The sequence below is a fragment of the Chrysemys picta genome, chromosome 18 (assembly GCF_011386835.1).
Source record: "Chrysemys picta bellii isolate R12L10 chromosome 18, ASM1138683v2, whole genome shotgun sequence".
NCBI lineage: Eukaryota > Metazoa > Chordata > Testudines > Emydidae > Chrysemys > Chrysemys picta.
In genome coordinates, this window is record NC_088808.1 from 12,537,679 (window position 1) to 12,563,362 (window position 25,684).

General features: G+C 43.5%; 1 protein-coding gene across 7 annotated transcripts in view; it reads left to right on the top strand.

The window, feature by feature from the left end:
- The window catches only part of LOC101953340 (collagen alpha-1(XXVII) chain), a 258,835-nt gene that overhangs the window by 75,067 nt on the left and 158,084 nt on the right, over window positions 1-25,684 (top strand). For all 7 annotated transcript variants that reach the window (XM_065572707.1, XM_065572704.1, XM_065572703.1 and 4 more), the window contains 5 exons: window positions 5,912-5,965; window positions 12,416-12,469; window positions 14,536-14,589; window positions 22,721-22,765; window positions 23,622-23,675. In XM_065572707.1, the coding sequence (XP_065428779.1) occupies window positions 5,912-5,965; window positions 12,416-12,469; window positions 14,536-14,589; window positions 22,721-22,765; window positions 23,622-23,675 (261 nt within the window). The remainder of the gene's footprint in view (window positions 1-5,911; window positions 5,966-12,415; window positions 12,470-14,535; window positions 14,590-22,720; window positions 22,766-23,621; window positions 23,676-25,684) is intronic.

Here is a 25,684-nt window from a genome sequence, read left to right on the forward strand (position 1 = left end):
GTTCATCTCCCTATGTCTCTGATCCTGCTCCCACTGAAGTTAATACTAAAACTCTTATTGAATTCAATAGTATAGGAACACCCCCTTAAACTAGGGATCTGGGTGTTTATCTTATTGCACATCTTATCACTGAGTGTTGAGAATTCTGATCTTGCAGGCTTTTGCTTGGACTGAAGACTGGTCCCCTTTTTAGGCTGGCTTTTGGTTAATGTTTCCTACAGTTGTGCTGGAAAAGTCTGCCTGTGAACTGTGTTAGGTACATTATTTGTTAGCCCATGAGTTTCTGATTGGAAGTTTAGCCATAGATAGGGCTATAGATTCGTTATAGCATTTTTTAAATAAAAAAAATCACAGAGCAGTCATGGTGAATTCCGTAAAAGTCACGGATTTAGTGATTGCGCCATGATTTTTGTTAAAAAAATGCCCTGACAGATATGGGGGCATTGACCATCTGTAGTAGCACCTTCCACCCCAGCACCACAACCCTAATCTTGGTCTGAGTGGGGAGGGGAGCTGGGCCCAGACTAGGGTGACCAGATGTCCTGATTTTAGGGTCTTTTTCTTATATAGGCTTCTATTACCCTCCACCCCCATCCCGATTTTTCACACTTGCTGTCTGGTCACCCTAACCCAGACCCACGAGACAGCAGCCGCTGCTGCCGGGTGAGTCACCAACACCAAAAAAGGTCACAGCTGAGCAGGAAAATCACGCTATCTGTAACTCTTTTCCCACCATGACAAAGCTGCAGCTGAAGCTATAGATTCCGCATTTCCAGTTGGAAGCTGTGTCAGTGTCAATCGGCATTGGCTGGTCCCAGTTGGAGGTTGTGCTGCTGCCTATAGCTTTCTTGTTGAGAATTCTGACTTGTATTCTGCTGGATAACAAGTCGCATGAATATGCACCAAAAGGAGACCAAGCTGTAAAATGGGATTTGAGCTGGGATGTTTGACTCTGAACTTCCATAACAGCTGAACTACCCTCGCTTTATAAATCTGGCTTGGCGCTTTAGACCTTGCGCTGGACTGCTTGCATTCACTGCTGATGCATGACACATTGTAGGATCTCGACTTTATAGAGATGTTGCTGCTCTAAGCTCTGTCATTAAAACTAATCCCTCTATAATTAGGACAATTTTTTCTTTGCACAGTTATGTGGCTCTAAATATTTCCTTGATCCCAAAGACCCTAGGGAAATGCTTTAATTAGAGACAGTGAGGAAAAATGGTCCAATGATTACGGCACTAGCCTGGGACTTGGGAAAAAATGTGTTCAATCCTTGCTCTGCCAGACTTCTCATTCTGTGAAACATGATGATGTACATAAGAACACCCAGACTGGGTCAGACCAATGGTCCATCTAGCCCATATCCTGTCTTCCGACCGTTCCCAGTGCCAGATTCTTCAGAGGGAGCTAATAGAACAGGGCAGTTATTAAGTGATCCATCCCCTGTCATCCAGTCCCAGCTTCTGGCTGTCAGAGGCTTAGGGACACCCAGAGCATAAGGTTGCAACCCTGACCATCTTGGCTAATAGCCATTTATGGCCCCATCCTCCATGAACTTATCTAATTCTTTTTTTGAACCCAGTTATACTTTTGGCTTTCATAACATCCCCGGTAATGATTTCTGCAGATTGACTGTGCATTATGTGAAGAAGTACTTCCTTGTGCTTGTTTTAAACCTGCTGCCTAATAATTTCATCAGATCTCCTCTGGTTCTTGGGTTATATGAAGAGGTAACTAACACTTTTCTATTAACTCTCTCCACACCATTCATGATTTTACAGATTTCTGTCATATCCCCCCTTAGTCGTCTCTTTTCCAAGCTGAACAGTTCCAGTCTTTTTAATCTTTCTCCATATGGAAGCTGTTCCATACCCCTGAGCAACAAAAATGCTTTTCTCTGTATCTTTTCCAATTCTAATATATCTTTTTTGAGATGGGGGACCAGAACTGCACTCAATATTCCAGGAGTCAGAATACCATGAGTTTATATAGCTGCATTATGATATGTTATGTCTTATTATCTAATCCAGGGGTAGGCAACCTATGGCACGGGTGCCAAAGGCAGCACGCAAGCTGATTTTCAGTGGCACTCACACTGCCGGGGTCCTGGCCACCGGTCTGGGGGGCTCTGCATTTTAATTTAATTTTAAATGAAGCTTCTTAAACATTTTAAAAACCTTATTTACTTTACATACAACAATAGTTTAGTTATATATTATAGACTTATAGAAAGAGACCTTCTAAAAACGTTAAAAGGTATTACCGGCACGTGAAACCTTAAATTAGAGTGAATAAATGAAGACTCGGCACACCACTTCTGAAAGGTTGCTGACGCTTGATCTAACACTTTCCTAATGGTTCCTAACATTCTGTTAACTTTTTTAACTGCCACAGCATATTGAAGGGGATGTTTTCAGAGAACTATCCACAGTGACTCCAAGATCTCTGCCTTGAGTGGTACAGCTAATTTAAACCCCGTCACTTTTATGTATAGTTGGGATTATGTTTTTCAATGTGCATTACTTTGCATTTATCACTATTGAATTTCACCTGCCATTTTGTTGCCCAATCACCTAGTTTTGTGAGATCTCTTGGCAGTCTCCTTTGCACTTAACTATCTTGAGTAATTTTGTATCATCTGCAAACTTTGCCACCTCACTGTTTACCCCTTTTTCCAGATCATGTATGAAATTATTGATCAGCACTGGTCCCACTACAGATCCTTTGGGGACCCTGCTTCTTACCTCTCTCCATTCTGAAAACTGACCATTTATTCCTATCCATTGTTTCTTGTCTTTTAACCAGTTACTGATCCATGAGGGGACCTTCCCCTTTATCCCATCACTCCTTACTTTGCTGAAGAGCCTTTGGTGAGGGACCTTGTCAAAGACTTTCTGAAAGTCCAAGTACACTATATTCATTGGATTACTCCTGTCCAAGTCTTTGTTGACCCCCTCAAAAAGTTCTAATAGATTGGTGAGGCATGACTTCCCTTTACAAAAGCTGTTTTGACTCTTCCCCCAACAAATCTGTTGGCTCAACAAATGCTCATGCTACAAGATGTAATAAAAAAACACTATTTTTATTACACTAAATAAACATTAAGGCTGTGTCTTTCGAAGGCGATTAAAGGCACTGAATTCCTTTGTTAGTTGTACACTAATTCCATTTGTCTCCTTTGGAAATCACAGCCTGGGAGATTTGGACCCAAACATGCAGAAGTGATGACAGCAAATATTACAGTCTCTCTCAGAGCTGAGAAAGCAGCCAAATAACTTTCTCTTTATCCACCAATCTATGCTCCTCCTTTAAATCAAGAGTAAATGAAACTACTCCTACTGGTGGCATAAAGGTTGTGCATGTTGGCAGAATATGAATCTTCAGAATTGACTCTTCAAATTGCTACACCTCCCAGGAACTTGTTCTGGGATTTAGCAGCATTATTACGTCTGCCTGGAAAGTTAGCAGATTTCATCTGCTCTGTATAAAGCCTGGGATAATTTATACTTAGTTTCTTATTCCAGATAGTGCCTTAAATAGTCTTTGGAAAACATGTTTAGTTCTTTTAATAAATGATTTAAAAGGAGATATTGCTGTATATCATCTATTGTAGGTATTTTACAGTGCCTATTGCCCTTAGTATTTGGGCAGAGAAAATTGCTATAGCTTTTTGAGTGAGGGTCACAGACTATATTTTTAATCATTTATGTATCTATTTTTTAAATGAACAAATCATTAAAATGCCACTGGGGAAAACTGAAGCTCATTTTAAATAGGGACTTTACTCTATACCAATCATAGTATGGATTTGCATTCCAGTCTCATCAGAGCCTCTAAAAAGGCAAAATTTCAAGTGCTTTCCAGGGGATATGCCCTGAAGGTTAAACAAGTAGTTAAACCATTAAAATTTCATTCTAGCAAGTACTTCTGTTTCCCCTTATTTCAGCTCTCAGAAATGTGCCTGCTGCTTATTCTAAAATGCCAAGTAAATCGCTCTAAATGTATACAGTCTTCTTGATACCCCAAATCTCTGCTCCCTCTGGGGCTTTTGCTGCTATTTTGGTTCCTGATGAGGATGCAGCTATGTCCACAAAGCGTACTTTATACTGATGTAGTAAAGCCACCTCCCATGAATGAAACAAGCTAATCTGGTAGAAGCACAGCTTTGCTGGAACAGCTGTGTCTATGCTAGGGACTTCTGCCAGCACAGCTCTGTCGGTCAGAATCACACCCCTGACAGACATGGATTATGTCTCTATTACAGACTTCTGCCAGCATAGCTAAGTTTTATGCATTATGCACCCTGGTACCGTACTGAGCCTAAGCACAAAGCCTCCAAGGCTGCCCGGAGTTTAAAGGTCCTATTGTCTGCTAGCATAATTACGCTGAATAGTGTCCCTAGGGAGGAAGTCAGGTCACATAGGAAATATGGTTGCAGAGAAGCTCTTAGACTTGAGGCCTGGTATTAACTGAAGTCAGGAGCTGTGTGGAAGCCCAGCACACCTGAGAGATCACTGCTTTACTGACATTGCTAACGCAGTTGCAAGTGGTTAGTGGGTTGCTCTCTGAAGTGGTTGCTGGCACTTTGCATATCTGCACTCTGGTGGGAGATTCCTGCAGTTGTGCATTGATGGGAATGTAGGCTTTTAAACCATCTCGCATCCCCTGTGTCTCTGCATTGCAAACTGCTCATGTTCTTGGTCTTGTTACAGTACTATTTGCCATACAAGAACAATCTGCTAACACTAGGGTTACCCCGCCCCTTCCCCAAAGTCCCCGCCCCAACTCCGCCCCGGGCCCGCCCCAACCGCGCCCCTTCCCCAAAGTCCCCGTCCCAACTCCGCCCTCTCCCCTGAGCGCCCCGCATTCCCCCTCCTCCCTCCCAGCCACGCAAAACAGCTGCCCGAGCGCTACCGGCTTCATGGTTTGCCGGGCAGCCCCCAGACCCACTGCACCCCCGGCCAGGCACTTCCCCTCCTGGGCTCTGGCTGCGCTGGGGAAGCGCCCGGCCGGGGGCGCAGTGGATCTGGAGGTCTGGGGGCTGCCCGGCAAACCGTGAAGCTGGTAGCGCTCGGTCAGCTCGGCTCTTCAGCTACACAGAGCTGAGGTGTCTGGGGGGAGCAGTAGCAGCCGCCGCCACCGCAGGGAATCTGCCTGCAGCTCACAGCCTGCCGGAGCTGCTCAGGTAACAGGGGACTGGGGCAGGGATGCCGGCATTTTCCCAGACATGTCCGGCTTTTTGGTCCTCAAATCCCCGTCTGGGGGGAATTGCCAAAAAGCCGGACATGTCTGGGAAAATCTGGATGTATGGTAACCCTAGCTAACACAGAGTCAACCCTGTCCAGCCACAGTGCCATTATCTCCTTGTTACTGCTAAGAGGGCCACCTAATCAGTGTTCTGCTTAAGCCACCTCCCTCCTGGAAGGAGCAAACTGCAGCTATATATTTCATGGAGAGGAAGAGTGACTGAAATGCTCACACCAGCTCTATCCCTTCTGCTGCCAGGAATGGGTTTTCTTAATTACAGATGTTTCGGGGATAGTGGCCTGGTCTGCACTTAAGTATTGCCTGCATAGTTATGTTGGTTAGGAGTGTGCAAAACTCTGACCAACATTGCTTGCTGGCAAAAGTCCCCATGTAGATGTAGTGTTGTTGCACCCCCCCCCCCAAGGTCCTCTTTTCAATCTAGCTTATTGTGTTTGGGGACTTGGATCACATCTAGGCGGGTTTGCAGGTACAGCAAAACCTTTCTAGTATAAAGAAGGCCTGTGTCATTCCCGGGGATTGGACTGAGCCTGGATTTGAGCTTCCTCAAAGTTCAGGGGCACTTGGAGCTGGGGTTTTTGGCGCCATCCATATTGAATAATGTTGATCTGTATAGATTTATTATGCCTCTGTTTTGTTTTAGGGTCCTCCTGGTCCCCATGGAAACCCTGGCCGCCCTGGTCTACCTGGCCCTAAAGTAAGTATTTGCCAGTGTGAAAAGCTTTTGCCTTCTAGCTCCAGAGGAGACCCCAGTAAGGAGAGAGAGCATATAAGGCTACTCGACCCCCCCAGGGGAATAATTGTAAGGGCTCTTTCACCACCTCCCGTGCGCACCACACTGCAAAGTCCTTTCCCTACACCCTGTGAAACTCCCTGCAGCATTGCAAGGCCTGCCTTCCCCACCCTCAAAATTCACCAGAGGCTCCCAACAGCACCACGGACGTCTTCACCCTCCACAAGATCAGACGTCCATCCTGTAAGCACCCCGGCTGTTGTTCAGCTGCTTTGGGCTTCTCCTCTGGACTCTTCAGCACCCTTAGTCAGCTGTGTGACTGTGCTACCCCAGTCCAGACCGCCCAGACAGCAGAACTGGCGAAATCTTCCTTTGTCTGTCTCCTCCCTTCCCTGAAATCCCTTCCATCGCTCCTCTTCCCCTCCAAAATTCCACCCGGACTGTCCGTTCTTTGCCTGATGTCCCCTTTAATACCATGCAAAGATCCACTTCAGAGTCCTGGCCAAGATTTTGGGAACAGTCAGCAAAGAGGTTGTCCCCAAAGAATCCATCCCAGGTTTGACCCTGAGCACAATACCCGCAAGGACAAAACTCTGGGGGAGTGAGTCACTATCCTGTCACTGACTGTGCAGTTACCTCCAACACAGCGGAAAGTGTCAAAACTTAGTGCTTTGGTTAAAGGAGATCCTAGTAACCTGGGACATAATATCCTACCTGGCCCCTAAAGTCCCACAGTACATCACCTCTTCTGTGTATTCCAAGTTTCCCTAGTTGCTTCCTTTTGGATGTCCTCTGCTTCCCTCCCCATCCCAGCCCCGCCAAATTCTATGCTCCTTCCTCTACTGATTGCCCCCAAAAGCCTTTACTTCTGCCCCTCTCCTTTTTCTTTCCCCGCCTCCCATACAAAAGTTCCACTGCTGCCACTGCAGTTCAGTAATAGCACCGCTGACAGTACAGCACTTGGGGTATCAAAGATTTGGCCAGTCAGAAGCAAGGCCTCGTCTGGCTGGCTAGAATACATTGTTAAAGATGTAGATGAAAAGACGGACTAATTCCGGTGTGTTGGCCAACATTCCCTCTTTCAGAAACTTCCATTCTAATATCCAGCTCGATCCATTATATAAACACGTTCTCTAGACAATGTAAAGGTTCTAGAATGGATTCTATTTGAGGCCTGACCTAATCAGAACTAGCTTTAGAGCTACTGGTGGCCCAAGTGAGACCAGAAATTAGTGTCCTATATAGGACCGGAGAAAGGAATGCAGGAGGAGGGAATCAGTGAAAATCTCTAATAAGCACTAACAAAATGAAAATGCTTAGGATTTCACATCAAAGTGAAGAGAAGGTTCATATAAGAGTAGATTCTTTTCATTAGCACATCAGTAGGAAGAGATGTTACAATTGCTATTGATGTTCTGGGGGAAAGAGTCTAGCAACCTGGCATTTCTGCCTCTGCATAATTAAAAAGCAGGCACCAGAGATGTGCTGGTGCATAGCAGCTGTTCTGTATTTAAAAGTGTAGTTATATGGTCTGAAAAGTGAGGTTATAAAATGTCTACATCTTGGTATTCTGTATTTATTCCCTGTCAATGGCTTCCGGATCTCACTTCTTGATTTCACTTTGTAAAACTCAACATCTTTTTATCCTAGCTGACAGCCCTGCAAACTGAACATGGGATCTGCAAATTCAAGTTTTTTTGTGGGGGAAGCCAGTTCCCTTTGCCTTGTACATAGCAAAAAATCATCATGGGGTACTAACAATTCTATAGTCCCAGCTTTCTTCTCTCCCGCTGTCTTGACCCTGCCATTTGATTTTTTATATATATAAATATATATATATATTTTTTATATATATAAATATATAATATATATATATATTTCTTCTCTTTCCTCTACACCATTCTGAACAGGTGGACTTGAGGCATTAAATGTTTGATGGGAAGACAAATGGACCAATGCATATCATAGATGCATTCTAGTTATAGTGCTTTTCCCTACTAAGGTGCAGTCAAGTTATACAGAGTAGTGGGACACAGTTGACAACTTGGAGAAAACAATGCTCCCTTCCCCACCCAACCCATAAGAAAAACTCCTCATCCCCAAGGCAAGCTACACTTCACAGTATGCTTTGATGATCAGCACATCTTGGGGTTTATTGGATGACTGTGGGGAAGCAGTCCTGGAACCGAGCTCCACGTGCACTGAGAACACCCTACATTCAGCTCTGTCAAATTCAAATCTTTGGACCTGATAGCTGAAGAGTCCCTTGATGAGTTCTCTTGATCACCATTCGCTGATAGCTGAAGAGTCCCAGCTGCCCTCCTTGCTTGTAGGTGCACTAGGTAAAAGAGGTGGCTTCAAAGGAAGCCAGGACCCAAACTGTAGTTCAAAGTTAACATCATGAATTGCATCCAGAAGTAAGTTCGGAGTCCAATACTGTCTATGCAGCAGAGGTGATAAATGTTTCATGCGTATGACTCTGATAGGCACATGGGCCTCCAGCTAGTGCACAATGTAGAGTTTCTGAGCAGCCTGGTTAATCATATCTGTCTAACTTCTTGTCAGTGGCTTGAAAAGGTCCCAGTAAAGGAAAAGAGAGAGCCTCTAGGCTGACAACCATCAGCTGTGGTAGGTGGTTCATCACGATGGTTTCCAAGGCAGAGGGAGAGCTCAGTGTCCCTTAATAATGTGAAAACCATAGCTAAGTCTTGGGCTGAGAATGAATCTACATCTGGCCAGAGAATCAGCTGAGCAGCGACATAGTTCTCCTGGAACTGAGGGTGCTGTCGCTCCCCCTGGCTTGAAGTGGTTTCCATCATATAAAGGGTTTACAGTTTGGTTCAGTGGCTCTCAGCATGTACAAATTGTTCCAGCACCCCCGAGCAGTGACTTTTGCAAGTTTTTGCAAAACACTATACAGACTGGGTAGCTCTATCTCTTCAGGTGCCACCTCTTGGCAGGCATGTACGGAGTGCTGTGGTTTTCTCTTTCCTTCGTGCCCCACTTCATTTGGCTGGTATTTAAAGCCCAACTTCTCAGACTCGGGAAGAAGGAGAGCAGAATAGACTTTGCACCATCTCTCATTTTCCTAATGAATCCACATTGCATTAATCTTGACAGGTGGGCTTCCACATTTGGGACCTGACTTTTTATCTAGAAGTGCTGAGTGTCTACAGCTACAACTGAACTTAGTGGGCACTGCAGGTGCTCAGTATCTCTGAAAATCCATCCCCTGACAGGCAGGCTAAGTAGTGCTGGCCTCAGTTTTTCCTGTTGAGGCACTCAGGCAGCTAGCGGAGGTCTTCCCTAGATAGCACTTTATAATAATAATAGCTTGGAAAAAACAAGCAATCCAACAATGGAGACCAAACTTTCCCAGACAGATACAGCTTGGAAAATATGACTAGAACAAATCTCTGTCACTGAGGAAGAGAACCAGGAGCATACTTATTATCAGCTGAATTAACAGGGCACTGATAAGGCCAGGCGGTCAATTGCACATTAGGGATTTCGTGATAAATTTTATTTGACCAAGGGGTGGGTGTGTCTGTGTGTTTATACCATAGTATAAAATCACTTGTAGGTTTATACTGCATTTTAGAGCTGTCCTGTTACATTGTCAAACAAGTGAATTTTTTTAAATGTACCCCATGTTAAGAATTCCACCTTGTTCCTGTCCATTATGGCGAATCTTAATAGGCATATGTATTTAAAAAGTTCTTTTAAATAGTACTATATATATTTTTGAGCCAAATTCCCTGCTGTTGTAAATGGGCACCGCTTCTCTGGAGTTCACCCATTTGTACCCCCAGAGAATTTAAACTGTCATTTTTTCTCAAATATCTGTAATACTATAACTGTTTAAATGAACCTCTTGCCACTTTGCATTTCTTTTGTTGTCTTTGGCAACAGCAGGTGACTTCATGTCTAGTTAGGGAAGATGATGATAATCTCTCAATTTGACATGGACTTCTGTTATACTAAAGACCATGCTTGTTGACTTGCTAATGACTTGATGTAGATCTGCCGATAGCATTCGGTGTTGAGGGAAGGGTTTCTCCATCAGCCCAAGCATGTTTTGTAAAGCTGTGTAAAAGCTGTTGCTGGAATGGGGATTGTCTCTCTCATCTGGAGGCCTTTTGGACTGAAATGTTAGTGGCTCTTCTGAATAAATCTTCCATTCTATAATGATACAGAGAGGATAAATTTCCTTTGGGAGTGTGGTTTGGCTCTAGAAACTTTGATGTTTAAAACACTGCTAGTAGTTGGATTTCTGGGATGGAGTATTTTTAATTTCACAGCTCCTGACTTTTTACAGATTGGGAAAAACCTTTTTTTCATGTTAAAAGGGAAAACAATATGGCCTGTTAGTTAGAGCAGGGAACTGAGCATCAGGATTCCTGGGTTCTATTCCTGGCTCTACCACTGTCTTGCAGTGTGATTTGCGGGTAAGTCAAGCTCTCTGTGGCTCAATTTACCCACCTATATAATGGATCCAATAGTGCTGACCTCACAAGCATGGTCTGAGGCAGTGTCTTGGTACAGTGCTTTGAGATCCTCTAGTGAAAGGTGCTATAGAAGTTCAATTAGTACAGCAGACCCTCGCTTGAACGCGCGTCTGTATAGCGTGATTTCGCTTATAGCACAGGACCGCGCATAGATCCTGAATTTAATTAATTACATTGGGATCCATGGTAACGCGTTCCCCGCATTCACGCGGGACCGCACATGGATCCAAAACCCTGGGTTGAAGCGGGGGTCCAGTGTACTTAGTTTACACTACTCTAAGTGATCAAGCTAAGTAGATGTGACTGGGAAGGGAACATAAAGTACAGACATCTGCCTGCAGGAAAAAATGCTGCTTTTGCAGAATAAAAAATGCTCCACAGTCCATGAGGACACTTACAGCGACCTGCTCCCAACAATAGCAGGTCCCATAAGCAGCTCAGAGGCCTGCAAAGGAGGATGCCACAGAAGGGAACTACGGGGATGATAACAGCTGCATGCAAAGTGAGATTATCTGCATGACTTAATTTACTGTTTGGCAAACCCAGAAGTCTTCATTCAGAATTTGAACAGATACATCTGCATCAAATCAGCAGTGCTCTCTACAGTCTACATCCAAGAAATCTCTCTGACCAAACCTGTCGGCTTGTGGAAGACAGAGGGAAAGGGAGATTTACGCTGTGTGGAAGTTTGGAAGGAAGTGTCAACATAAGCACATCACAGTGAGGATGGAAGAATAGCTGCTTATCTAGCTGTAACCGGACCGTTATGCTGAGAAACACTGGTTAAAAATACTTCTTCGCAACTTTCATGAAAGGACCTCAAAGCACATGACAAATATTAATTGACCCTCACAACTGTCCCATGCAAGTCGGTAACTGATGCCCATTTTACAGATGTTCATACAGAGGTTGTGACTTACTTAAGATCACAAAAGGGAAGAAACTATAGAGGCATAGCACTGAGACTTCTGAGTGTTAGGTACCAGATTGTAGTAGAGATACTAGACAGATCTAAGGTTCTGCATGTGCTGAAGCCTACCTGTGACATGCCAGAAGAATCTAGTATGTTCCAACCTTCTGCCCTCACATGCTCCCAACTAATTCTCTGTGTCCTGTGTCCCATTTGGCCAGGCCCCACCTACTAAGAATTTGGGCTGGGTTTTCCAAAGGAACCTATTGGAATTAAGTGTCCAAATTCTACTGAAATTCTAGTTGGGACCAGGGCACCCAACTCCCTTTGGCTCCTCTGAAAACCCTGATCCTAAATCCTGATTTCTCTGCAGGAGCAAGAAACCTGCAACTTGAGTCTCAGCTGTGGGAAGGGAAAATTAAGAATACTACCACTTAAGATATAATGTGCCTCTTTCATCTGCCAGCTTAGAAACCCTACTACTGCTCTTGGGTCTTGCCGCTGCTAGCTCCTAATTAGTATACTTTTCCCTCTGGTTTCATCTGTCCCCTACAGTTAAATCCGGAAACAGCATCTACAGTAAGTTGCTGACCCATACTACTTAGCAGTAGCAATGGGGGTGGAGTGTTGTTTTGTGATGGTAATTTATAGGGGAAAACTTGGGGTGGGGAGGGTGGGAAATCACAACTGTGCAGCAAATATGGGAAGTCATGGCATTGCTTTCTTCCAAATATTTCTCTGGTTATTTTAATGCAACCAAAAATAGTTAAAAACCTTTAGTGCTGTAGCAGCAACGAACAAGTTAAAAAAACAACCCTAGCCCGTGCTCCAGTAAAGTGGAACCAGATAAGAAAACTTTCACAGGTGTGGGAGGAGGGGATGAGAGGAGGCACAATAAAATCGTTTTAGAAGTCTAAGGCTCCGTTCAAACAAGACCAAATGTATAAAATTTGGGTTCTCTTCAAATATGGTCATGAGATTAATTCTTTGTTTCAGGGCCAAAAAGGTGATCCTGGGCTGTCACCTGGAAAAGCTCGTAATGGAGAGAAGGTAAGCATCATTTTTATTATTTATTAGACAGAGATTGGGGCCCCGTTGTTCTAGCAGCTGTCTATATACCTAGGAAGAGACAGTCCCTGTTCCAAAGAGTTTACAATCTAAGCAGAAAAAGCCCCAGAGGTTCTCACTTTACAGATGGAGGGGACTAAAGAATTAAGAGATTGTCTGCACTTCAGCCAGAGGTGTGATTGCACTTGTGTAGGCATACCCATATTAGCTTTAATCTGGCTAGCATGGCTAAAAGTAGTAGGGAAGACACAGCCGTGCTGGTTTCAGCACAGGCTGTATAAGCATCCCTGGAACCCTGAGAATGTGCCCATATTCCCAGCCCATGCTGGGGTCTGTGATTTGCTCAAGATCACAGAGGGATTCTGCAGCAGAGCTGGGAATTAACTTGGATCTTTTGATCCAGTGGCTTAATTGCAAGATCCGCCTAGCTGTCTGGGGTGAGGGGGAGAGATTTATCTTGATCATCATACTCAAAGTAGGTTGCATATATGCTCATCCTGGTGTGTGAGACTAGATTTCCCCCCCACACACACACACACACTGATGTCTAATCAAATCAGTGCAAACCATGCAAGAATTTTGGGGTTTAGCCTTTGTTAAAGGTCAAGGGGTTCTATTGCTAATCCTTTTCAATAAATTAAGATCTGAGTTTTGCTGTTTCACAGTGAATTGGTTTTTACTGATGTCTGGTAATAATTTCAATATTTATGTGAACCCCTAACAGAGGAACAATCTGAGTTCCCTAATGTGTGTATTGATTTGTTCTTTTATTAGTGCCAGCACACTTCCTCCTTCATAACTCGTGTCCAATACAATTAAACTCCCTCTCCCTCCCCCCCACATCATGAAACTTTTTCTATTCATGTACAGTTAATGGAAAGCATCGGCCATGAAGGGACTATTTAATTTGAAGCCGGGTGCCTTTGGGCCATAAATTAAGACACCCAAAACCCATAAAGATGATGAAGTTAGAGATCATTGAAATTATTCTTTCAACTCACCAGCATGAGGTGCCCTTGAAATGTTTTGAGCTGCTTCAGAATGGGTAAGATGTGGAAAGCATCTGCCAGAAAGATGTGTTACAGTTTTCTCACCAAGTATGGCTAGTGTAAGCATGAGTAAAGCCCAGAGTACACTTAGCCCATGTTAACAAGGCCTTGTTCCTGATAGTATTTATAGAAATTCAGAGCTTTCAGCAAGAGTTTGGAGTAATGCCTAATTCTTCAGCTATTTACTCCAAACTCGTGTTAAATAAAGACTGAAATAATCAGTCACAGTCGATGCTGAAGTCCTAAGAGTTCGTTGAGTCTAGTCAGAGAAAGCCAAACTGTACTGTAAGTAAGGAACCGGATGTGGTATGTAAATAACTTGCACCAAAGGGCCCGGTCCATTCTTAAGATGTTTCTAATACACCAGTCGGGGTTGAATTCAGTCCTTTCCCAGGAGTACAGGCAACCAGCAAATCTCTCCTTCTAAGCAGCCAGGAAAAGATCATTCAACATTGTGTATACAAGGAAAATAATTTTATTCTCAGAGCTATCGGAGACTGAGTTGGAGCAATGGGCTGAGCCACTTTAGTAGTAGTAGTAAGGTAGTTTACGAACCTGGCTTCTGGATTTGACAAATGGAAGCAGCCGATGCCTGTTGTTCATGTTGCGTTTAAAAGACAGGATTCTGCTGTTTAAAATCCTGCCACAATGCAATTGCAGTGTGCAGCTGAAGGTGATAATTGAAAAGAGGGCTCACATTCTGTTGGTGAAAAACTGGAGTCCCCACAATAGCTGCAGCTAATTCACTAGTTTACTGTTTAGGTGAGGCAATTAATAGAGAGAGTGTGAATTTACAATTATCTTTTAATGGCACTTTTCTTACTTCTATATGTTCTTTTTTAGTGGATTTCTGAGGAGTTAAGAGTACGAGTCACAGATACCAGCAATTCAGCCCCCGTATTGTGAAATCTATTCTATGACAAATAATTTCAGTAAGACCATGTGGCAAGTGGGAATAAAAGCAGCTGAAAACTAATGAGGCATGCTTGTGTTTTGCAGGGAGATATGGGTTTACCTGGTTTGAGTGGGCTTCCTGGACCATCTGGTCGGAAGGTAAGCACGTTTTCGTTTCCAGTGAATTAAACCAATATTGTCAATAAATAACCGTAAGTACCCTTCTCAAGCATCTTTCACTATAAAATTTCAGAGTGCTTTCAAATATTTTAATTAAGCCTCAACACTCAGAGTGGGGGAAGCAAGTTGTTGTTTGTGTTTTACAAATGGGTAAATTGAGGCACCGAGATTAAGTGATACCAGTGAGATCAGTGTTCTAATCCCTGCTTCTGACATGGAGTTCTGACTCCCATGCTGCTTTTCTAGGCCCTGGGGCTAGACTGTCTTTCTACCCTCTGACTCTGTGTATTGACCAGGAAAAGCGGCCAGGCTTAGGTCAGGACATGCTAGCCAAGTCATTCTAAACTTGGTCTGTCTTAGGTCCTTATACAGCCCCCAACACTATAGAATCTGAGCACTTCACCAATTTTAATGTATTTATCCGCCCAGCATGCTGTGAGGCAGGACAGTGCTATTATCCCCATTTCCCCATTGGGAAACTGAGGCACGGAGAGGGTAAGTGGCTTGCCCCAGGTCACACCAGAAGTCTGTGTCAGAGCAGGGAACTGAACCTGGGTCTCCCAAGACGAGCACCCTACCCATTGGAACATGCTTCCTCTAAATGCATCCCCGGCCTATGCATTTGTAGGAGGAGGAGTTTTTCTCCCTGTATTTTGAATGGAGCTTGAAATTAACATGGATCTGCTTTGTTTGCTTCCATATTTGTGCCATCAGCAGCACAAATGTCACCAGGAATGTGCATGGGTCTGAGAATGCCATCAAGTGCTGGAGTGTGAGATTCCTCACTGCCATGTCTCACCATTGGTGTTTGCTTCCCCACATTAGTGCCCTAATCATGCTAGCACTGTTAATTGTGTCCATGCTTCTAGTGGTGGCAAATTCCACCGCTTTGTGTGAGTGTGTGTGGAAGCTCCCCGCCCCCCCAATACAATTCTGTTTTTTGTTTTACCCTGCTGCAAAGAAGCATCAATCTATTGTAGTGGGTGGGAAGATTGAAATAAATGGCTTTCAGGGAGCATGAATGAGGCCTCTCCCAGCCTGGAGATGCTTAAGAACTACCTCCCAACATGGGACTCCTGATTGCTTCTTCCTTACTATTTGATACACTAGTGACTTTGGTGAAAGTTTCAAAGTAGTAGGGATTTCACCTCCAGGTTGCTGATATGGAGCAAGCTCTGCTGATAGTGTCTGGAAGCTGTTCAGTGGCTTATGTGAAAAGGGTCTCAGGGTCTTCATAGCCATTCCCAGTTGGCAAATATTGACATTGCAAAACTGACCATCCTAATTGCCACTCTTTTGATCATCTCAGCAGAGAGGTCAAGATGTGAATGGGTCATTGAGAATGAACTGCCCCTCTAAGCAATTCCCTGGCCCTATTCCCCACATGGGCATGGACGTGCACATGCACACAAACACACACCCCTACCTCAGTATAGGGGATGTGGTCATTGGAGTAGTGCAAGGTGAAATTTTTTGATTGAAACTTTTTTCCACAAAAAATGCAAATTCAGCAACACAGAAATATTTAGCAAAGTAGTGTTAATTTCACCTGGTTGTGTCAGTTGGGCAGGGGGTTGGGGGAAGGTTGTTGGGTTTTTTTGTTTTTTTTTAAATTTAAAGGTTTCCATTTTAACTCTTTTAAATGAAACATTTTGATTTCAAATGACTTTTCATTTCTAAATTTCCTTTAACTTTTTCAGTCTAAAACAAATGCTTGAAATTGAAATAAATCATTTTGTTCAACACAAAATTCATTTTTATGGAGGGTTTTTTTTTTTTAATTGCTGGTGAACCAAAAAGTCAAAAAAAATTTTTTTTTTTGCCCTCTTCTAATTTGGAGAGCTTCCACTATGCTGCCCACCTGTTCCTGTTCTGTGGCTAGAGGGGTTCAGACTCCAGGACTGTCACTTGCTCCCCTTTCATCCGCACTAGATTCACAGTAGGGGGAGCTGTGCTTATTTATCCGATGCCTAAATACTGGGGAAAGTAGGAGAGGGAATGGAAGTAGAAATCATCAACAGGGGGCAGTGGTGTTTGTTCCACCTGAGTAGAGCCAAGCAGTGGGCTGACTGGGGCTTAGCTAACCCCCACACTCTGCTTTCACAAACTAGTTCTAATGAATTAGGTGCAAAGAACACAGTTTTCTTAGCATAGCAGCTCATAAAACAAAGCCTTGCGGTTTTGATCAGCAAAATGCAATGTCAGGATAGAATGGGCTTATGGTGGAAAGAATGGAGCAGGAGTAGGAGACTAAACAAATAGACCCAAAGCCAATGCACAGGCCCCACACCTGACTTTGGAAAACCTGAAGCACATTCAGGAGTTGTTGTGGAAGGGGCAGTGGGGGAGTGTTTCTCCTTCTTCAAGGACACGAGTAAGTTGGATTGTGAGATTTTTCCTTCAGTGCAGCAAAAAAGAGGAACTAGCTTGGCAGATGCTTTGGTGCTGCCTGGATTTTATTAGCCTTCTAAATTAAGAAAACTTTTTTAAAAGCTGTTGGAGAAATATTTGGAAAAACAATTTATAATCTGTATTCCTTGCTGGCATCTCCCCAGTGAAAATACCATGGTGTTTGGCTGCAGGCAGGCAGCCCATTTAGCCTACAAGAAAATGGCAGAGTCTTGAAAATTAGCATAAGCAAGCGCAAAAAGGTACTGTTCTTCCATGGGACAAGTGAGAAAAGAACATCATGCAGGGGGGTTGGATGGGACCCCATCCATATCTGTCTGCAAACTCTGTGTAAGAACTTCCAAAGAGACAGAAGTTTCCCTCATGGGTTTCTCTCTACCACAAACATTTTTCCTTCTGAAAGAAGCCGTTGGCTCTGCGCTCTTTGAGATGGAGCCGCTACCAAAGGCCTGTAGTTCCGTATGGCATGGTTTGTGCCATAAGCAAACATGTACCATGTAAATTTGGTTTGGATACTCTGGTCTCTGAGTGCCCACAAATATTTTTTGCCTTTGCCCAGCTACAGGGTATGTGAAACAGCTGTTCAAACAAGGGATACCAAAAACATTGTGGTGTGGTCTGAGAGAGAGACATTGCTCATCCACTTCACATGGAGTGAATTTTGCTTTTGCTGAACAGCAATTTTAGAGAATGGTGGCAGGACCTGAGGCACCAGAAGGGAAGTGCATTAAAGAAAACTAATAGCTCGTAAATGTCTCTTGGCGTTTGGCTGTCGGATGCAGAATATGACCATCTTGCAAATTGATTCTACTGACGTACTGTGCAACATGTCCTGAGACAGGATGTTGCTGAGGACAGAACAGCTGCTACTGTAGCTGAATGTAAGGCTGTGCATGATATTGAAAGAGTGAGTGACTCACCCAAGGTCATGCAGTGAATATGAGGCAGAGCTGGGAACTTGAACCCAGTTTTCATGGGTTGCCAGTTCAGGATCCCAGCGTCAAGACCATCTTTCCAAATAGGCTGCATTTAGCGGCCTCTTCCAGCCCGGCCATGGACTGAGGTCTGCTTGTTGAAGCGTGTCCATTTCCCACAGAAATGCCCACTGTCATCGTGGCTATGATAGTGCGGATTATAAACATTGTCACGGCTGAGCAAATCGTTCAGTGAAGTGTAATTTCCCCATGTAGTGATGGCCCCTTGTGTTTAATCGCCCTGTAATCATCAGGAAGTGTATGGATAGGAGAGCAAATGTAATTGTTTTCATATACTCTTCTCTGTTATTTCAGTGCTATTTAAAGAGTATTGCAGCAGGTAAACACTGTCACATACCAGCTAGCCTTAGAATGCATGAGCTTTTTCAGTCCTAGCTATGATTAACTTCGGACAGTGCTAAGCACAGGTTAATGTGAAGAAACACATTTGAAACACTCCCCAAGTTAGCCATAATAGTGAAGAGTATATTTAATAGGATGCAACAATAATATACGGTCTGTATATTTAACTTGACAGCTATTCATTTGGCTTTATATATAAAAACATTGTGATGCATGGTGCAGACTTTAGCTCAAGGCTTGTTACTTATAGTCTCCAGATCTTCCTCTACTCTTGCTGTAATTGTGGCTATTAGGAAATCTTATGAAGCAATCAAATTCCCGAATTTTCTAGATTTGCCTTATCTCAAAGAAGCTTTCATACTCGATATTTTTTTGAGGGGAAGAGGAGGAGCTAAAATGTTCCTTATTTTTCTAATGTAATCTCTATGGGAGGATTTTTGGAATGGGATCTTGCAAGGATCTTTATGAATGTAGCTCAAAAGATCTGTGACTTTTTGAGGGTATCTTTCTGTCTGTGGGGGAATCTCTCCTCATAGCATGAACAATGCTCTTTGATTTTTCTGACCCTAGTGATAGGCTCTGATTTGGATTTGAGATGCACAAGTCACTAACTCTCCTATGCCTGCGTAGATTCTGATTCTAAAATCTAAATACAGGTCCTTGATGTGATCTTTAGGTGGGAGACCATTTCCTCCTTTGGGATGGAGTTTTTGTGCCTTAGGCATAGATTTATTTTGAAAGGGACGTCTCCTTCATTTAGTACTAATTTTGTTACTGTTTATTATCTGTAGAACACCAAATCTGGGCTTGGCAACACGAGATATAAATAATGAGGTAGTCCCTCCCCTGTATAAGGTGACAGTCTAAACGAGACAGAAAAAGGGAAACTTCTGTATTGCCATGAAGTGATTTGCTCTCTCTTGGACAGATGGACTTCCAAGTCCTAGTTCAGCTACTTGCGTCCCAGAGTTTTGTGCATCAAGAAACTTTTAAAAGAGGAGCAAGAGCCTGCGCTCAGATTTGTTTGAACGTCAGGAACCCGGAAACTTTAAATCTTGACCTTTGCAGCTATGTCTCCTGACAGAGCCTATCCTATGGAGAGGACTGAAAAGGGGCCCTTTTATTTCTCTGGGATAGGAAAGAGGAGACAGCCTCCTAGTATAATTTTTGGCTAGCTGTTCAACTCTCAGAAATGGTTCCAGGCTGATGGCAAGTTGAAAGCATGTTTCAGGTACCCAACCTGGGATTCCAAGACACTAACTTCAGGGTATCTATATGAAGATGCTGGGCAAGGAGGTTGTTGTACAATACTTAAGCAGCCAGCTCCTTTCATTTGCCACTTATGGCACTGCCTTGCTCTTACCTCAGGATGAAGTTACTCATTCCCTTTAAGGTGTGGTGTCCCCATTCATGCCAGCCCTGTCAGAAGAAGTGGCTGGAGTGGCTGATTATGTATCGAAGCAAAGACATTACATTTTGATGTAGGGCTGCCTGGAGCCCTCTGGAATCCGTTTCGGCTCCTGCTGTTTTTCTGACACAGCCAGTCACAGTGACAGAGCACTGGTTCCTGCCGAGTGCCCTTTGCAAAGTGACTGATGTCAGATGTGAGCCCAGGAATCAACCACAGACCCTCTGTGCCTGACTGAGGTGAAAGTCCCACATCCTCCAGGTCCCCATGGAGCAGGAAATAAAGATGGAGGGCAGAGCCAAAAGAGTGGAATAGCCTGGTGTGCTCAGTGGAAACCAATAAGCCCTAGAATCTTTTCATCATATTTGCTTGATCAGTAACCCCCCCCCCCTTACCTCTCAACTTTCCAAAACCCTGGTATGGGCACATGACCTGGGACAAAGATCTAAAACTAGCACAGGTTATTAATGCTACCGTATGGGAAAGAAACCATCACTCATCGCTGATAGCTTTGCGAACTGCAATCCCGTGTCTAACCTCCCGTTCCGAAATCAAGAAGCTACCAAAACAAATATCTCAAAAATTTACTGCTGGTACCCTTGACTCCTCTGGGTTGAGCTTTAGGGCATGATACAGAGACAGCAGGGTTAACTTCTCCCCAGGCTTGGCAAGTGCCATCTCTAGGGCATGAGACTCTCCCTGCTAGTTTAGTCCCTGAACTCTTGGTGAGTTGAGGTTACCATTTGCAATGTTGCCTTTTGTGATCTAGACTCCGCTTCACTAGGAAATGAATGGAGACAATGCCAGGTTGCCAACAGCCTTTGGAATGCAACAACTTTTGGTCAGTACCTGCTAGGAGATCCATGGGTGAAAAACACTTTATCCCATTACCTGAGCCATCAGGCCTCTTCGTAACTCTCAATAATATGATCCTGATTCAAAGCCCACTGAAGTCAGTAGAAAGCCTCCCATTGTCATGATTAGATATTGGATCAGACCCAGACCCTATGTTATCTAATTATGGCTTACTTCACCCCAGCCATTTGAGCCTTCAATGAAGTCCCAGTGTGTGACTTTTAGTGGCTAGAGAGAGAGAGACATGAAACACGGGATTTTGATGTAACAGCAGGATCAAGCATGAAAAATTGAGTCACGAGAGAGAAAGTGTTTCTTGAAGCCCAAATCTCTGAAATAATGAGTGAAGAGGAACGTGAAGGAGAATGGGAAGTAGCCATGGAGCTTTGTGAGGGCTGCGTTCCATTGCCAGGGAGGAGTTAGGCTGCGGGTCCTAGAAGATCATATGGGAAAAATAAAAAGACAGTTGAGCAGAAGCAAAGTCCAGTCACTTGTCTGGTGAGTGAACTGAAGGGCTGAGCACTTAGCCGAAAAGGGTACCATTGTGGCTCCCAGAGAGGGAAAAATAGGTCACCTAACATGTTTGACTATACCACAGTGAGATCTTTGGATCTCCAGTCCAAGACTGGGTATAAAGTTATAGATCAGGAAATAATTAACAGTTATAGCTCAGCCTGAAGGTATTTTATTGTTCCTATTTTTTTATTTAAATATTGATATCCCCCCCCAGGTTGTTTTAAGTTACATTTTTCTATTTTTTGTGTCCTCTGTAATATGATAATTGGGATATTAGTTCCTAACTAAATGTAATCTTCTGATCTGCTTTGCCTCTACTTTATGGAGACTAGTTTGTTTTAAATAGCTACAGTAACATAATAAAGGGAGGCAAAGAGTATAAAATCCAAGTGTGTTACTTGATATACAAAGGGAGATCTAAGTAAATCTGGAGAATGTAAACCGCAACTTAAAATGAAGGGTCTGTTTGTTGGCAGTGAAAAACATAAACTCTTTTATCCTCTAATAAAAAGATGTATCACGTAATCTGGCCAGCTGATTACCGGAATACAGTGTCCACTTCTGGTGTCCACACTTCAAAAAGAGGCTGAAAAATTGGAATAGACTCAAACAAGAGCTACAAGAATAATCGGAGGTCTGGAAAACTTGCCTTGCAATGTGAGATTTAAGAAACTCATCCTGTTTAGCTTATCAAAGAAGTGTGAGATGACTTGATCATCTTTAAGTACCTACAGGGGAGAAGATTCCTGATAGCAGTGGGTTCTTTAATCTAGCAGACAAAGGCATAACAAGTTCCAAAGACTGAAAGTTGACGCTAGATACATTTGAATTGGAAATAAGGCAAAATAAATAAATGAGGGTAGTTGACCATTGGAACAACTTACCAAAGGATGTGATGGGTTCTCCATGTCTTGGATATCTTTCAGAAAGATCTATGTGATAACTGAACCCTATGTTACTGGACTTGATTCCGGAACTGCTGGGTGAAATTCTGTAGCCTGTTATGCAGGAGGCTAGACTAGATGACCGGAATGGTCTCTTCTGCTTTAAAATCTATGGATGCAATCCTGACTGTATTGAAGTCTGTTGCAAAATTCCCATTGATTTCAATACAGTCAAGATTTCATCCCATGAATCTGATTTAATAGGAATTGGGGGAGAGGTCATTGCAGGACACAGAGAATATGACCAGTCAGGTAGATCATTTTGTAGATGTTTTTCCAGTTCCATTCGAAGATCGAGCCCTTCCTAATGGATAACGTTCAGGTGAAAACAAAGCAGCTTCATCTGTGATCCTGAAAATCCAGCTGCGGGTGGTAGTTATTTGCATTGCAGTAGCATTTAGAGGCCCCAACCAAGAACAAGGGTCCACTGTGTTAGGCGCTGTACACACACATAGTAACTGACAGCCCTAAAGAGCTTAGTCTAAACACACAAAAGGTGGGAGGTGAAAAGTTAGCATGAATCATAAAACCGATTCTAGATTTGAAGGAAACTTCTCTATAGAGCTTTCTTCCCAACTGGGATGAGAAATTCAAACAAAGTTCTGATTATTTTGTTCTGTTACTGTTATATTTTTAAACAGGGATACAAAGGCTACCCTGGACCACCAGGTCATCCTGGAGACCAGGTGAGTGCCCCTTCCAGGTTCCACAATTTAAACTACAAAGAGGGAGGATTTAATCTCTCATCTGCTAATACCCTGAAATCAGACTGAGTCATTTACCAAGCTGTTCAGTGCAATCAAAGTGCTTTTTCGGAGCCAGCCTGATACAGAGACGATTTATGCAGCTAACTCCCGTGCTAATCGGGAGTTATGCACATACATTAACCAAACCTCAGTGGGGGTAGGGAGAAAGGAAGGACTTAGTTAAGCTTCTAATTTATTTGCAACCTTTATTGCCCAAAGTTGTGCAAGTTTATGCAGTGGAAATAGGGGCAGATTTATACTCCTTCTTTTTTCTTTACATTAAGTTTTCAGCTGGAGTTTACTAACTAACTGCATCATACTAAGTACTTGACTGTAATTCACCTTCCACCCCCTTTTTTTATTTGGAGAAGTCTGATGTTTGCAGTAAAATAGCAATGAATAGCAAGGCCTGTTAGAGATGATGTTAAAGGATATTATACATGAATCCAATCAAAGAAGTTTGGCAGAGCTTTCCCCCTAGTAAAACAGTTCCATATGCCAGAGATATGGATGCAGCCTTACACCTTCTCTTAGCCTCCTTGTTCCAAACGATCTGCAGGTTTCTGTGGAGGGGTGGGAAGACAGCAATGCTTGCTTTATGCCTAGATCCTGTTGAGTTGGCTTCTGTAGCTTTTTCTTCTTCTTCAATTTATTCCTCTGCCTTTTTTAATCTAATTTTTCTTTCTCTTTATAAATCTGAAACAAGTTCATTCGCAACCCCCCACCCCCAAGGTGAAGCAGCTAAAATCTAATAGGCTGTAGCACTAACCTCATCTTTGTGTGCTTTTCTTTTAAGGGTGAACGCGGACCAGATGGGAGCCCAGGTGCCAAAGGTTATCCTGGCAGGCAGGTGCAGTAAATCTTACCGTGCTGTGCACAGAGTAGGGATTTGGGTATGCAGGTAGATATAAGCATACCCCACTAAATACGGTGCTTATGCCTTGGAATGTGTTGGTTTATTTTTGTTTGTTTTTCCCCCCTTAGAATAAATAATGTGGTCCTTTCTGATTTGTTAGTGAACATTCAGGTTCTTAGAAATCGTTCTGTTCCTTGTGATCATTGTCCTTTAAAAACAAAAACACACTCATTTGACAAATTGATGTGATCCCTGCAGAACCTGTTCCATATAGCTTCACTTTCTCCTTCTAGACCTTATCTTTGGAACTATGCTCACTATGGCCCAGGTTGTTCTCTGCGGCTCCCTGAGTGTGCCAGTGGGGAGACAGCAAGGAGCCGCCATGCCCTTTCCTTCTGCCTCTGCACAAGAGCCAGGTGCAATGGCAGATGCAGGAACAAGTCTTCTCTGTGGTCCCTGGAGTGCAAGACATCTCCCTGTCCACTTTGCAATGCCTTTCACCCCAGGAATGGCCCAAGCGGAGGAGGCTTTTATCCCTTCATTCAAAGGGAAGGAGTGCGGCATCTTTAACAATATTCGTCCTTCCAAGTGTCAATCGGGCACTGGAATTACACAGGTGTTAGAAAAATGAACAGAGAACCTGGCTAGCTGAACATCCCTTCCCTCAGTTGCTCAACTTTCACTCTCTTAGCTCATGGGATGCCGTCATTTTAATCTGTTCTCCGGTCATCACAGTGTCTTCTGTGGTGGGCAGGATCTGAACTTGCAAGATAAAAACAAGGAAAATCTGACCATGTTTCTTCAGACCTACTTTATTAATCATAAAGAGATGAGAAGGGGGCATATGCCCATATCCTACCTACCTGCTGTTTGCAGATCACTTTTAATACCTAATATCAAATAGGAGAAAAACCTAAGACAGAAGTCTAATGAAAATAAAAGATAGTGATTAAAGCCAGCAGCAAACTCTACCTATGAAGCGTTGTCCGCTCAGCCTTTTCCTAGAGGGACTATGGAAACAGGGTCAATCTGTTTTTGAAGATCCCTTGAGGAAGTGACTACTAGCTAGTCCCTCATATCCTACTGTACAGCACTAGAGGACAATGATTAGCCATAGGAAACTCACCCCTGCTACCTGATCCATAGCCCTCCACCTCCAGCATATTTACAGCCTGCCAAAGCTGAGCCACAATATACACCTCTACCCCGATATAAGGCGGCCCGATGTAACACGAATTCAGATATAACGCGGTAAAGCAGTGCTCCGGGGGGGCGGGGCTGCGCACGCCGGTGGATCAAAGCCAGGTCGATATAACGCGGTTTCACCTATAACGCGGTAAGATTTTTTTTGGCTCCCGAGGACAGCGTTATTTCGAGGTAGAGGTGTAATCGCTAAACACAGTGGGTGCAGCTGGATATAGTTTTCTAGCAACGTGTCCCTGCAATTTATGGTGAAAAACAAGTTCCCGCCACTATGCTGTAGTGTGATCACCAATGTTGCCAATCATTTAAAAACTGTAAGATGGCATCCAAGACACACGTCTTGCCCAGGCTTAAAATAGAAAATCTGCTCTTTGTGTCATCAAGATCCCGTCTCTACAGTGTATGAAATCTGAGAGTTGGGTTAGTAGTATGTCCCCTGCAGAACCTACTGACTCTCTCCCAAAGATTCCCAGTAGCTGGCTTTATCCAAGTACTGGTAAATCTTCCAGCTCCCCTACAGACATGCTCGCTGGACATTGTATCATAGAGCGTGGCAGTGGATGTGAACAATGGAGGAAAATTCTTCCAGTCTCTCCTACATCTTGTATCCAAATGCATCTAATGGAGACTTCCATTTACCTAGCCTAATAAAAATTCCATAGAGAGACACTGTGAACCTGTTTGGCTTATCCTAGCAGTTCCTTTACAGGCATGAACGCTATAGATTCACAGGCTACGGTGGGGATAATCCAAGAGCAGGAGTGCCAAATGTCTCTCGGACCAGGTGGGCCAGCACTCCA